This window comes from Pipistrellus hanaki (genome assembly GCF_964339955.1).
Source record: "Pipistrellus hanaki genome assembly, chromosome: 5".
In the NCBI taxonomy this organism is placed as follows: Eukaryota; Metazoa; Chordata; class Mammalia; order Chiroptera; family Vespertilionidae; genus Pipistrellus; species Pipistrellus hanaki.
In genome coordinates, this window is record NC_140507.1 from 81,658,258 (window position 1) to 81,671,864 (window position 13,607).

Here is a 13,607-nt window from a genome sequence, read left to right on the forward strand (position 1 = left end):
GAGCCCGAGCTCAGCCTCAGGGCGCTGCCCGTCCTTGAGAGGGTTTGGGTCTGACTGTATCCCTCTTGGAGGATCCAACGGCCGCTGTCCAGCGGGCCAGGAGGAAGCCCACTGCGCCTGCGCCGAAGTTTCCTTTCGCCTCCCCCGTGGGTCGCGACAGCGCCAGCGAGGCCAGCGCATGCGCCTTCACCCCCGCCGCGCGGGAGGTGCCTGCGTCGCTCTCCCGGCCGCCGCCGCGCCTGCGTGTCGCCCGCCGCCCGCGGGCCTGGCCGGCGCGTGCGCGGTGGCCCTGGCGAGTGGGGGGGCTAAGGAGGTGGAGGAGGAGGAGGAGGAGGCGGAGGAGGAGGAGGAGGAGGTGGCGGCGAGAAGATGGCGACTTCGAACAATCCGCGGAAATTCAGTGAGAAGATCGCGCTGCACAACCAGAAGCAGGCAGAGGAGACGGCGGCCTTCGAGGAGGTCATGAAGGACCTGAGCCTGACGCGGGCCGCGCGGGTGAGGGGGCTGCCGCGCCGACCCCCTCGGGGCCGGGAGGGAGGAGGAGGAGAAGGCGCGTGTCCAGCGCGTGCACAGGGCGGGGGCGCGCGGCGGGGGCGGGGCGCGCGGCGGGGCGGGGCCTGGCCTGGCCGGAGGGGACAGGTGTCCCCGCTCCTGGGGCGTCGTGGGCGGGATTGGTGCCCCGCATCCTCGGTATCTGTTGGGGGGACAGGTGATCCCACATCCTTGCTACCTGGAGGGGCAGGGGTCTCCGTGTCAGTACTGCTTGGAGGGAACAGGTGCCACCACATCATTGTTACCTAACGGGGACAGTGTCTCAACATCACTGCTACCTGAGGGGGACAGGTGCCCTCACAGCATTCTTATCTGGAGGGGCAGGGATCTCTATGTCATTACTACCTGGAGGGAACAGGTGCGGCTACATCGTTGTAAGCTAATGGTGACAGGTGTTTTTACATCCTTGCTGTCTGAGGGGGCTAGGTGCTCCCATGTTACTCTACCTAGGGGTGACAGGATGACACTGAGGTCTGTGACACGGAGGTCTGTGAAAGCATCACTGGTACATGGGGACGGTCGGTATGTACTCCCGTGTTGTTACCTGAGGGGACAAGTGATCCCACATTGTTACTACTTGAAGGGACAGGCGTCTCTGCATCTTTGTGCCTTGCCTTGTTTCCTGGGAGCCTGTGGGAGGACACGTGGCCTTGCTTGCAGACCTGAGGTGGAAGAGACCTTTTGGACTCCACAGGGCAAGGTCAGATGCCCTCCCCTGTGGGGCCTTGAAGGGGGTCAAGAAGGCAGATGTGCTCAGTTCTAGAGTTTGGCGTGGAGACAGCTGCCCCTTCCCTGTGCAGCCTATATGGTGGGGACCAGGTGATGCACCTCCAACGGAGACAAAGGACAGCTACACACAGATGCGCCCTGGCCTTTAGGGACAGGGTGGAGGGTCGGGTAGCTGGGTGGGTTTGGTGCATAGAGGCAGGCCTGGTTATCTGCTAACCTCACCTGGAAAACCACTGTGGGCCCGGAGCATGGGTTTGGTTGGGGGTGAGGTTGGTGGCCTGGCTTTTCTCCTGGACCTCAGCTCTAAGGCTGAATAATTGTACAAAGTACTAAGCTCCTCGGGCCTTACGTTCTTTGTGAAGTGTGTCTAAGTCCTTCCTCGTGGGTCAAAAGGCAAGATGCTCCTCACAGGTGTTGGTAACATCTGCTGTATTCCTCAGAGCAGTGGATCCCCGCCTTGGGGCTTCAGAGTGGATTTGACACCCACATTGCTGGTTTCTGGGTTTGGCCATTGATCTGACCATTTCAGGCAGACCTCCCTCTGTGACTTCAGCTTCAATTTGATTCCTCAGATGGAATTTTCAGGTCATGTTATTGTCTCATTTTCGCTGTGAGAGTGTGACCTTATAGACCAGAATGTGCCTTCCTTTCCATGCATTTATTTGGCACATATTGGTTGGATGCCCACTCTTAGCCAGGTGCTTCCTGTCCCTACTCCAGCAGCTCATGTTCTCACTCAAGACATAGAGTAAGAGATGGTTGGTGAATAAATGAATGAATGAATGAATGAAAGAAAGTGAGCAACTGGATTGACCCCATAAGTCAGGGCTTCTGAGGTCAGGAGTGTCCATATCATGTTGTCTCCAGCATGTAGTGTGTTCTAGCACGAGTAGGTGTCAAATGTATATAGTTTGACAGGAAGAAGTGGGTTGTGTGAAATTCATGCCGGTCGTCATGACTGGAGGTCTTGTTTCTGCCTTGGGGTTAGAAATGGATTATTGTTGAAAAGGTTTCTCCAACAGCTTGATTGAGATAGAGTTCACATACCATATAATTCATTTGTTTAAAGCATACAATTTAGTGGGTTCTAGTGTATTTATGGAGTATGCAATCATCTCCACTGTCTAATTCTAATAACATTTCATCTCCCCCCAAAAGAAGCCTGGTACAATGAGCAGTCCGTTCCCATTCCTCCCTCTGCCAGCTGCTGGCAGCCACCAATCTGCTCTCTCTTTCTATGCACTGACCTATTCTGGACATTTCATGTAAATGGGATCATACGCTATGTGGCTTTTTGTGACTGCCTTCTTTCAGCACTAAGGTGCATGCATGTTGTAGCATGAATCAGAAAATTTAATTCCTTTTTATGGTTGAATAATATTCCATTGTTTGGATGGACTACATTTTGCTTATCCATTCATTCACTAATGGATTTAGAAAAGATTTTTAAGATGCATGGACAGTATTTTTCTCAGCCCTAATAACCATTTCCCATCTCTTTCCTCCCTCTCTCTGTTGTCTTCCTTTATTGCGGGTTTGGGGAGATGCGGGGATGGGCGTGGCCTCCAGGCAGAGATGAGCTTACACTGGATTTTAGAGACAGAGCAGTGTTCTCTGCTGGGGGCACTTCTGCCCCCTAAGGGGCATATGGCAATGCCTGGAGACATTTTTTAGTTGTCTTTACTGGGGGTGGGAGTGCTACTGGCATATGGTGGGTAGAGAACAGGGATGCTGCTCACCACCCCACAGTTCACACATGGCCCTACCGCAGGAGTGAGTGATCTGGCCCCAGAGCCCAGAAATGTTCAGTTTGGAGGGAACCCTGAGTGGGCAGGGGTACAGCCTTTGCACCTGGGCAGATAGAGTTCATGGCTGTGCCACCTGGGCAGGCTGATGGCTTTTCTCAAACCTGGAACCAGGATGGACAAGCTTCTTCCCAGCCTTTTGGCCATTGCCTGTGGCCAATGGCATTTCTGCAGTGTCTGGTATAGGTGAGTGAACCCACTTGATGCAGGTTCCCCTTCTGCTCTAACTCTGTGGCTGCAGCCTTCCCTCACTACCTCCCTCTGCAGTAGACACCTTGGTTTCTCCTGCACATGCTAACAGATAGGGCATGGCCCTGTTCGTAGCTGCTCCTCTCCAGTGAATTCTGCAGGACAGCTGGCCCACTCCTGGAGTGAGCAGGGCCACTCGTGTTTCTGTGTGTCCGCACACGGTCCTCAGTGGTGATGGAGTGCTCGCAGTGCCTTCCCATGGGAAAGGCCAGTCACTAGACATGCAGTGTGATAAGCAAATCAGCACTGTCACCTTCCTGGGGAGCAGGGACACAAGGGCCAGGTTAAGTGGGAGTGTATAATGTTGACAGTGTATAATGTCGGAGAGACCACTTTTGTACTGTAGCACAGAGAGGTTGGGTGTATGAGTGTTCCTCTACCACCCTGAGACTTGGGTCACATGATATACAGGGATGGCTGTGGTGCTCTGCTGTGTGACTTTGAGCAGTTTTTTTTTTGTATTTTTTTTACTTTGTTTAGTTTAGTTAATCCTTACCTGAGGATGTTCTTTCCACTGCTTTTTTAGAGAGAGAGTGGAAGAGAGGGAGGAAGGGGGAGAGAGAGCAAAAGAGAGAGTAAGAGAAACATCAGTGTGAGAGAGATATATCAACTGGTTGCCTCCCCTATGCGCCCGTCTAGGGGGTTAGGAGGGAACCTGCAATCCAGGTATGTGCTCTTCGCTGGGAATCGAACACAGTCCTTCGGTGCCTGGACTGAGTCACACTGGCCAGGGCAGATTTTTTAATATTTTGAGTCCTGTTAGGGTAGCGTGTTCGTTCCAATATAATGACATTTTTGATTGTCCGGTATGACCCAGGGATCATGTTGGGTGCATAATGTAGCATACAGAGCATTAAGGGCCGTGCTTTTGGGGAGTGGGTGTGGTTTTAATGGGGACAAGAGAGAATCACTGCAAATGCACGAAGCACAGGCTTTCAGTGGACTGACTGGAGGGGGGCCGGGAGTGGAGGCTAATACCTGAACAATGAGGCAGAGCCCCCTGTGCCGGTAAGAGCACCCCAGCTGTAGGACAGACAGATGCAAGGCCCTGGGTGGGAAGGGATTGGCAAAGTTAAGGACAGGTCAGAGGACAGAGAGGCTGGCTTGTGGAGGGAGTGAGAGAGGTGAGGCTGGAGTGGCTCTGGGAACCCTGGATTCCACCTGAGGGAGAGACGTTTGATGGTTAAGAAGCCTGAGCTGCTGCTTATTTTTTCAGCAGCTGCATTGAGATATGATTTCCAATACATCCAACCCACCCATTTAAAATGCACCATTCAGCCAGGACCGGTTTGGCTCAGTGGATAGAGCGTCGGCCTGCGGACTGCAAGGTTCCGGGTTCGATTCCGGTCAAGGGCATGTACCTTGGTTGCGGGCACATCCCCGATGGGGAGTGTGCAAGAGGCAGCTGGTCGATGTTTCTCTCTCATCGACGTTTCTAACTCTCTGTTCCTCTCAATTCCTCTCTGTGTAAAATCAATAAAAATATATTTAAAAATAAAATAAAATAAAATGCACCATTCAGTGGTTTTTAGCACATTTACCATGTTGGGTAACCATTACTTTTATCTAGTTCCAGACTATTTCTGTCACCCAAACAGAAACCATGTCCCATTAGCAGCCATTCCTCATTACCCAGCCTCTGGCAGCCATTAATCTGCTTTCTATCTCTATAGATTTGCCTGTTCTGAACACTTCACATCAATGGAATCATACACCATGTGGACTTTTGTGTCTGGCTTCTTTTACGCTGCATTATACTTTTGAGGTTCATCCATGTTCTAGGGTGTGTCAGTACCTCAGTCCTTTTTATGGCTGAGTAATATCCATTGTGTGGATGGACCACACTTTGTTTATCTTTTATCAGTCAGTGGACATGTGTGTTGGCCATTGTGAATAATGCTGCCATGGATATTTATGTCCAAGTGTTCATGTGGGTGCAGGTCTTCCTTTCCCTTGGGTGTACACCAAGGAGTGGAATCGCTGGGTCATATGGTAACTCTCCATTTAACTATTTGAGGCATTATCTGTTCTACAAAGATGGGTGTGAGTCGAACTGGCAGTGGGATGAGAGGGGAGGGCAGCAGATAGTGTGAGAGGCCACTGTAGCATCTAGGTCAGAGACTTCAGGGGTGGAGGTAGCTGGAGCAGGATCAGTGGATTTTGGTGGTGTTTTGGCATCAGAGGCAAAATATGTGCAGGTGGATTGCATGTGGGGCGTCCCCTTCTTGCCAGGGGCTCAGGACACAGGAGGCTCTGAGCGTCCCAGGGAGCAGCCCCAGGGCCAGGAAAAGCCTGCATGCAAAGCACTCCACGTGGCTTGGCTTGACTGCAGATTTGGCTGCACTGAAGGAAGTGGGGTGTTCTTCTGGCCCTAACCTGTGATAGGGGTAGTTCTGCACAGGCTGGAGGAAAGCGCAGTGGTGAGCTGAGCATGAAGACCGCCCCCAGTCCTGGCTCCAGTTCTGGCTTTGGCATCCTTTGCCTCTGTGCCGGCTGTTCCAAGTGTTTGGTGCCATCTGTAGCTTCCACGTATGCACACACGCAGGACTCCATGAGCTGCTCTGCTGAGAGGATGGGAGCCATCCCCTGCCTCAAGAAAGCCCCAGCAGCCTCAGTGCTCTCTTGGTTATGAGCTGTGCACATTGAACCCTAAGAAGATATGCCCATGTCCTAACCCAGGTGGCTTGAGGGCCACAATTTGCCGACCACTGTCTTAACCCCCAGAACTTGTGACTGTGGTCTCATTTGGAAAATAAATCTCTGCAGATGTAATTAGTTTAGTAATCTTGAGATGTGATCATCCTGGATTTAGGGTGGTCTTAAATCCAATGACTGGTGACCTTATGAAAAGAGGAGAGGACAGAGACATATAGGGAAAGGGTCATGTGACAATGATGGCTAAACCTGGGGTGATGCAGCCACAAGCCAAGGATGCCTAGAGCCCCAGAGGCTGGAAGAGACAAGGAAAGATCTCCTAGAGCCTCCAGACAGAATGTGTGGCCCTGCCGACACCTGTATTTTATTTATTTCTTTTTTCCCCAAAGGTATTATTTTTTTTAAAATATATATTTTTATCAATTTCAGAGAGGAAGGGAGAGGGAGGGAGAGAGAGAAACATCAATGATGAGAGAGAGTCATTGATCCACTGCCTCCTGCATGCCCCACATGTGGGATCAAGCTCGCAGCCTGGGCATGTGCTCTGATCGGGAATCGGATCATGACCTCCTGTTTCAAAGGTTGATGCTCAACCACTGAGCCATGCCGGCCCGGCTGACACCTGTATTGTAGACAACTAGTCTCCAGAACTATGAGAGTATAAATTCCTGTTGTTTTACCTGATTGGTGGTCATCTGTGATGGTAAACCTGGGATATTGTCCCCCAGGCTGAAAGCCTGCAGAGTCCAGGTACCTTATAGAAACCATCTTTAAATCTGTTGTTTTTTTGTTGATGTTTTGTGCCTTGCCAAGTGGCTCAGGGTTGGTTGAGCGTCATTCCATGCACCAAAAGGTTGTTGGTTCAATTCCTGGTCAGGGCACATGCCCAGATTGCTGGTTTGATGCCCAGTTGGGGTGCGTACAGAAGGCAACTGATTGATGTTTCTCTCTCTTCCTCTCCCACCTCTCTCTCTAAAATAAAAATAAAAAATTTAAAATTCTCACTCAAGGACATGGAGAGAGAGAGAGAGAGAGAGAGAGAGAGAGAGAGAGAGAGAGAGAGAGAGAGAGAGAGAAACATTGATTGGTTGCCTTCTGTACACATCCATAACCTTCCGTACGCATCTCACCCCCCCACCATACATATGAGGAAACCGAGGCCCCAGCTGGGACGAGGCAAAGCTGGTGTTCAGCCCCTGGACGAGCACATATAATGTGTCCAGAACAAGAAATTAAAAGCACAATCTAGAACCTCTGCTGTTCACAGAGCCCACTTGGGCTACTTGGCCTGTTCTTGTAAATAAAGTTTTATTAGAACATGGCCACGACTGGTGTATGGCAGAGTTGAGTCATTGTGACAGAGACCATGTAACCTGGAGAGGAAAAAATATTTACCATCTGGCCCTTTATAGGAGTTTGCCATTACTGGCCAGTGGTTCTCACCTGCAGTTTGAGATCTGACCTAGAGCAACATAGAAGATCTGGAGGATGGTAGGAGTCGGTTCTCCTACTTTCAGGGGCCTTTGAACCATCTGGTAGCTGAAGAATAAGATTCCTGGGCTACCCCAAGATTCTGCTTCTGCGGATCCGGTGTGGGTGCCTGAATTCTGAATGGGGTTCTGAGGATCCTTCGATGCAGGCCTCGCTAGGAGGTCTGGGTGCTGTAATCACCATGGTTGTGCCAGGTAGAGGGAGAGGGTTAGCCTCAGTCTGGGGGTGAGCAGGCTGTCTGGCCCTCAGGTTGATGACCCAGTGGTCATTGTTGGTCCATATAGCCAGAGAGGGTGTTTGCTGTCACTGTCCCCAAGGCTGGCCACGGACACAGTGCCAGGTGACTCTTGTCAATGTGGTGAGCCTTGTGGTCCTGGTTGGGTTAATTAGGTTACACTGCCAGGCCATCCTAGGCATTGTGGAAGGCTGTGTTGGCCTTTCTCTGCTGCTGTCTGTCCTGGGAGTGTTTCTGGTTTTGGCTTAGGACCTGGGGCTCCCTTCGGTGTTGCTCCAGGGAGGGGAGGTGACCGCCTCAGCACCTGAGACTTAATCTTTGGTGCTGGAGATTTATTTTTAAACAGGACCCTCTGAGAAATGCAGTTCAGAGGTCAGGGGTGGGATCTGGCCTGGGAGGTACTGGCCTGAGTGTAGTCCTGGGGGAGCACTTGTAAACATATGGGGACAGTTTTGGTTGTCATGACTTGGAGAATTAGGGATTCAGCTCAACACCCTGCAGTGTCCAGGATGGCCTAACACCAGAGAACCAGATGGCCCCAGTAGCCCTGTTGTATGCTCCTCTATATGCTGAGATTATGCAGGTACAGAAGGTTGGGTGGAGGCCCCCGATTCCATGAGACATGTGACAACATCTGCTGCAGCTGATGACATCCTCTCTGGTTTATAGAGGGGGAGACAGAGGCTTGGAGTGCATTAGAGGTAGGAGAGCTGGGGTTGAACCCAGGCTTGGACTAACCCAGTGGCTGTGTATGTTCTTCCATCCATATTGCTCTGGAAGTTTACCAGCTGGTCAGGGTAGGAGAGTGCCTTCCAGGCTGCTGGAACCTGGCGTGTTGAAATGTTTCAGGGAGCACAGGCTGTTTGGGCAGAGCTCTAGGAGGGAAGCAGTTGAGTGGTGGAGGGCTCTGGGACAGGCCTTGCATGTGGGTGATGAGGAACCACGGAGAGTTCTAGCAACATGAATGACTAGAGGTGCTAAAGCCCATGTGCAGGTACCCAGTGGGTTGTTGCAGTGACCCAGAGAAAGAGCCTATTGCAGTGACCCAGAGAAAGGTGAGAAACAGGTGTGAGAGGTCCCATGGTTTATATATGGAGGTGCTGGGTTTGAACCTATGTCTGAACTCGGGGCCTGCGTATTTCTTAATGCAGCCATGGAGATCATGGTGTATGCTAAGCTTCAGTTCATAGCCCTCAGTCAAAGACCTTGGTGGTTGTCCCTGGTGTTTTACAAACCAGATATGCATTGTGTTCATTCCATGCATGCGAACAGCCAGGTGCAGGGGTGGGCACAGAAGCTTGGAGTGGCCCATAGTGAGGATAGAGGAAAAGCTGATTTGAGGCAATTATAATGCCAGGAGATAATAATGACAGCATTTATTGGGAGATGAGAGGAAGGAAGACAAGGTAGTGGCTTCCTGGCAGTGAAGGGGGGACCAGACATCTTTTGTTTCTGGCCAGGATGTCTCTGATCCCCTCTTCTCTCCTCTTTCCTGCCACCATATCCAGCCAGGCCCCTAGGGCAGAGGTGGGTACCACTAGCCAGATGGGAGTCCAGGTTCACAAACAAGGAACCCACCGAATGCCTCATGGTCCAAGGACATCGAGAGAGTCAATATTTATTATTTGCTCGATGGGAACAAGGTGTGGCACAAAGGATTCCAAAGTACCTGATGCCTGACAGAGTCCCACTGCAGGCTTCTCCTTGCTTACTCTGAGTTTAGACCCAGACATCCCCTCTAAGCTTCACAACCTCTTCATAAAGTGGGAGTGACAGTGGTCTCCACCTCATCGGACTGGGGCAACACTTAGATGGGTTAACCCCTGTAGTGTGTTCAGTCTCACTTCTGAGATTTTGGAGACATGTGCACTGCTAACACACGACAGGCAGCTCTCAGTGGGCATATGGCAGGCATTTAGTAGACTCTTTTTTTTTCATATATATATATATTTAAATATATTTTTATTGATTTTTTACAGAGAGGAAGAGAGAGGGATAGAGAGTTAGAAACATTGATGAGAGAGAATCATCTATCAGCTGCCTCCTGCACATTCCCCACTGGAGACGTGCCCACAACCAAGGTACATGCTCTTGACCGGAATCGAACCTGGGACCCTTCAGTCCGCAGACCGACGCTCTACCACTGAGCCAAACCGGTTTCGGCCATTTAGTAGACTCTTGGCACATGCTCAGCAGGCATACATGTATTCAGCAGGTACATAACAGGTATTAGGTGGACACACACTAGGCACACATGTGTAGTCAGCAAGCATCCAGCAGGTATATAGCAGGCACACAGAGTATACTCAGCAAACACTGAGCAGGTGCATAGTGGACATTCAGTAGGCGCAATGCAGGCACTGGATTGTGACCTCCCTGAGGGAAGGTTCCTGTTCATTCTAGAATCTCCTAGGTTTCCCATCACACTGTCAGGCTCCCCCTTAAGCAGTGAGAGTGTGTTGTGGGGTCCTGTTCTCCATCTGGGAAAGTGAATCACACACTGAGTGGCATGGAGCCAGGTGGGTAGCATGGTGGACTTTGCAGAGCTCAAGTTTTGCTGAACTACTTCCAGGAGAGACTGACTTTGTATTGACCACATGCACTGTGTTACAGGATGTGTTGGGATAAGCAGGGGCAGTTGGGAACCCTTGAGTGCCCTGGGAAGAACGTGAGAAACATCAGGTACTCTGCCGAGGTCCCCCCTGAGATGCCTGCAGAAGCTGGGGTTTGGATGGAAAAGACCTCCTTTAGTTGGTACTTTTTGAGCACTCACTCTGTGTTGGGTCCTGGGGAGGCCCTGCAGAGTAAGTCAGATGGAGCCCTTCCGTCAGAGGAAACCATGTCAGTGGCCAGCTGGTCCCTGGCCATGGCCCTGAGGTCACAGCTCAGAGAGTGAAATGGAGTGGGGGCCTTTAGGAGGTGGTGATGTTTGGGCTGAGCCCCCTGGGATGAGGGGGAGTCATGGAGGTGGGGAGTGTGAAGCCTGTAGTGGTGGCAGGGGCCCACAGGCTGAGCTCAGTGGGTAATTCTTCATGGGCCTGGCTCTGGGATTAGGGGTACTCAAGTGAGGTTAGGAGCAGGACCTGACATGAGACGCAGGTTTAGCAAAGATTCCTCTAACCACCATCTAGGAATAGGCCGGGGAAGAGCAAGAAGGAGCCTTCAGGGACCTAAGAGGGTATTGGGGCAGGTGTCCCCTGAGAGAGGGTGGCATCAGGGGAATGAATTTGGACTTGCTGATTTGAAAGTTCTTTCACCTAAAATCAGTAATCTGATTCTCAGGGGTGTGACGGAGATTTTTTAAAAACCAGTAACCCAGTGCACGAAATTTGTGCACATTAAAAGGGGATTAATTAGAGGAAATAATTTAATATTGCTATTTGCCCTTTCTCTATAATAGAAGTGTCAGAGATGAAAGAAAACTAGTAAAATGTTTATGTAGGGTCTCCTGGCCAGTGCCAGGATGGGGGGACATGGCCCCAGGTCCCCCGTCAAGCCCCGCTGGGTGGGGGCACGGCCTGAGTTCCTCTGTCAAGCCCAGCCAGAGCGGAAGATGCAGTCTGAGGTCCTCTGAGCTGGTGCTGGGGTGGGGAGCGTGGTCTGAAGTCTCCTGTCAAGCCCCACCTGGTGAGGGGTGTGGCCTGAGGCCTGGCGCTGGGGCTGGAGGAGCAGCCTGAGTTCCTGTAGCCCAGCACCAGCACAGGAAGTGCACCTTGAGGTTCCCCATCAAGTCCCACTGGGCGGGGGTGTGGCCTCAGGTCCCCTGGCCTGGCACTGGGGCAGAGGGTGTGGCCTGAGGTCCCCTGTCAAGCCCCACAGGGGCAGGGGATGGTGTAGCCTCAGGACCCTGCTGATTGCTCGATAAGGCTCCTTATGGGAACTTGGCCTCAGCTGTGGGTGCAGCCAGCTTTGTGATGGAGTGATGGTCAATTTGCATATGCCCTCTTTATTAGATAGGATAGCTTCTACTTAATGTTCTGGTTGCCTCAGTATAAGGAAAGACATTTCTAAAGGTGAGAGGATACTTCGAGCCCTAATTCTGTATATGAAAGTCCATCCTGATGCATCACTGGTCATGGGAGTTTCACCCCAAATCTGGAGCATGGCCTTCTGTCCAAAGGTTGACTCTGCAGTGAAGGACAGACTTTCCTCCTTATCTGCTGTTAACTGCGCCCGGTTTGCCCCATGCCCAGATATAGCCTTGGAGCTCTGTGATCTTCTGAGTGTACGGTGCCTGGGGCTTCCTGTCAAGGGAAGAAGACCCTGAGAACATGTACAGGCTGTCCTTTTTCTGCCAGCTGAGATTGCAGGGAAGTGTTCTGCCATGCCTTTTTTAAATAAAAGAAATAATTTATGTTTCAAAACTCTGATGAAAACAGAAAACTTTCCTCTGTTCATCCGATACAGCCCACCTGGATGTGGAGTTAGCTGGTCACTCATGTGGGTACATGCCAGCTGGTCACTCATGTGGTAGTCTCAGGGCTGGCTCTGCAGGGCTGCTAGTCCTTGGGTTGGGGACATGGGGGGGGCGGAGTGTACCCTACATCAATATGAGAGCTGTCCACCCTCCCGAAGGCTCAGACTGGCCACTGTGTCCATGCTCTCCTGGCTAAAGAGCCTCCCTTATATTGACGTCAGTTTCAGTGTTTCTCAAGTGGCTGAAGAGGCAGACTCCTCCTGCCCTCTTCCAGGGGTCCTTTCACACCTGTGAGCATTGTACTGTCTCTGTCTCTCTGTCCTTTCAGGCAGACAGGGTTTGATAGCTATAATTAGGACAGGAGCAGCTCATTTAATTGTCACAGAATCAGTGCACAGCCTCCAGAATGATTTATGGGCCCAGCAGCCTCCTTCGTGCCCAAAGTGGCAAACTGCCGTTCCTGCCACTAGCTCAGCAATTGTAGAGGGGAGAACTTTAAGGGTTTCTAATAGGGGGCCTGCTGGGGGCCACCTGTGCCCAAGAGCCTGCATGTGGCTCCCTCAGCACCTGGCCAAGTGGGTTGTCATTGCAGTTTTAGGCCCTGCCTCTATTAGCTTTCCCCAGCTGACTCTTTTCTGTGCCTCAGTTTCCCTTGGTAGAGTTGTTCAGATTAGATGATATGCCCTCCCAAACCTCTTAGCCTTGTGCCTGGCCAGCATCGGGGTGCCCATATGACAATCGGGTCTTCCTTGGCACACACATGTGCCATGGCTTGACATGTGACAGATGCCATGACATTACTATCAATGTCTGTTCAGTGTCCTTTTTGAGGAGAGGGGGTGTATTCGTTTCTTTTCACTTTTCTTTTGAGATAATTTTAGATTTAGTGAAAAGATGCAAAGATAGTACAGACAGTTCCTGTGGCACCTGACTGTGAGCATTTCACGTGACCAGGGTGGGCAACAGGATCATAACATTCTATGAACTAGACTCCAGACTGCATTTGGATTTCCCCAGATGTCTCCTGGTGACCTTTCTCTGGCCTAGGATCCATCCCTCCAGGCTTCCACATTATGTTTAGTCATTGTGTCACAATCCTCTCTGGTCTGTGATCATTGCTCAGGGTTTCTGCATTGTCCACAATCTTTACCCACTTAAAGAGAACTGCCTTCTCTTTTTGTAGACTATCAGTCAGATTTGTTTTGTTTGATGTTTTCTTGAAATTGGGCTAAGGTGTTGTGTTTTGGCAGGAATCCCACACAATTTTCTTTTTTAAAATTGAGGTATAGCTGGTTGTGGAGCAGACCAGAGCAACAGAGGCCAGGCCGGGAGCAGCCAGGCCCGGAACAGCTCACTCCTCGCCTACCCACACCCCAGGGCTGCCTCTCAGACATGGCTGGAAACTTTTGGGGGAACTTGAGGGTCTGCTGAATCAAGTGATGAAGGCTTAGATCTGGATGTGTTGAGTTAGTAT

General features: G+C 51.2%; 1 protein-coding gene across 11 annotated transcripts in view; it reads left to right on the top strand.

Moving 5' to 3' along the window:
- Positions 1 to 341: 341 nt before the first annotated feature.
- CRTC1 (CREB regulated transcription coactivator 1) overlaps positions 342 to 13,607 on the top strand; it is a 68,624-nt gene continuing 55,358 nt past the window's right edge. For all 11 annotated transcript variants that reach the window (XM_084883220.1, XM_084883226.1, XM_084883227.1 and 8 more), the window contains exon 1: positions 342 to 495. In XM_084883220.1, the coding sequence (XP_084739346.1) occupies positions 370 to 495 (126 nt within the window). In that variant the 5' untranslated portion in view covers positions 342 to 369. The remainder of the gene's footprint in view (positions 496 to 13,607) is intronic.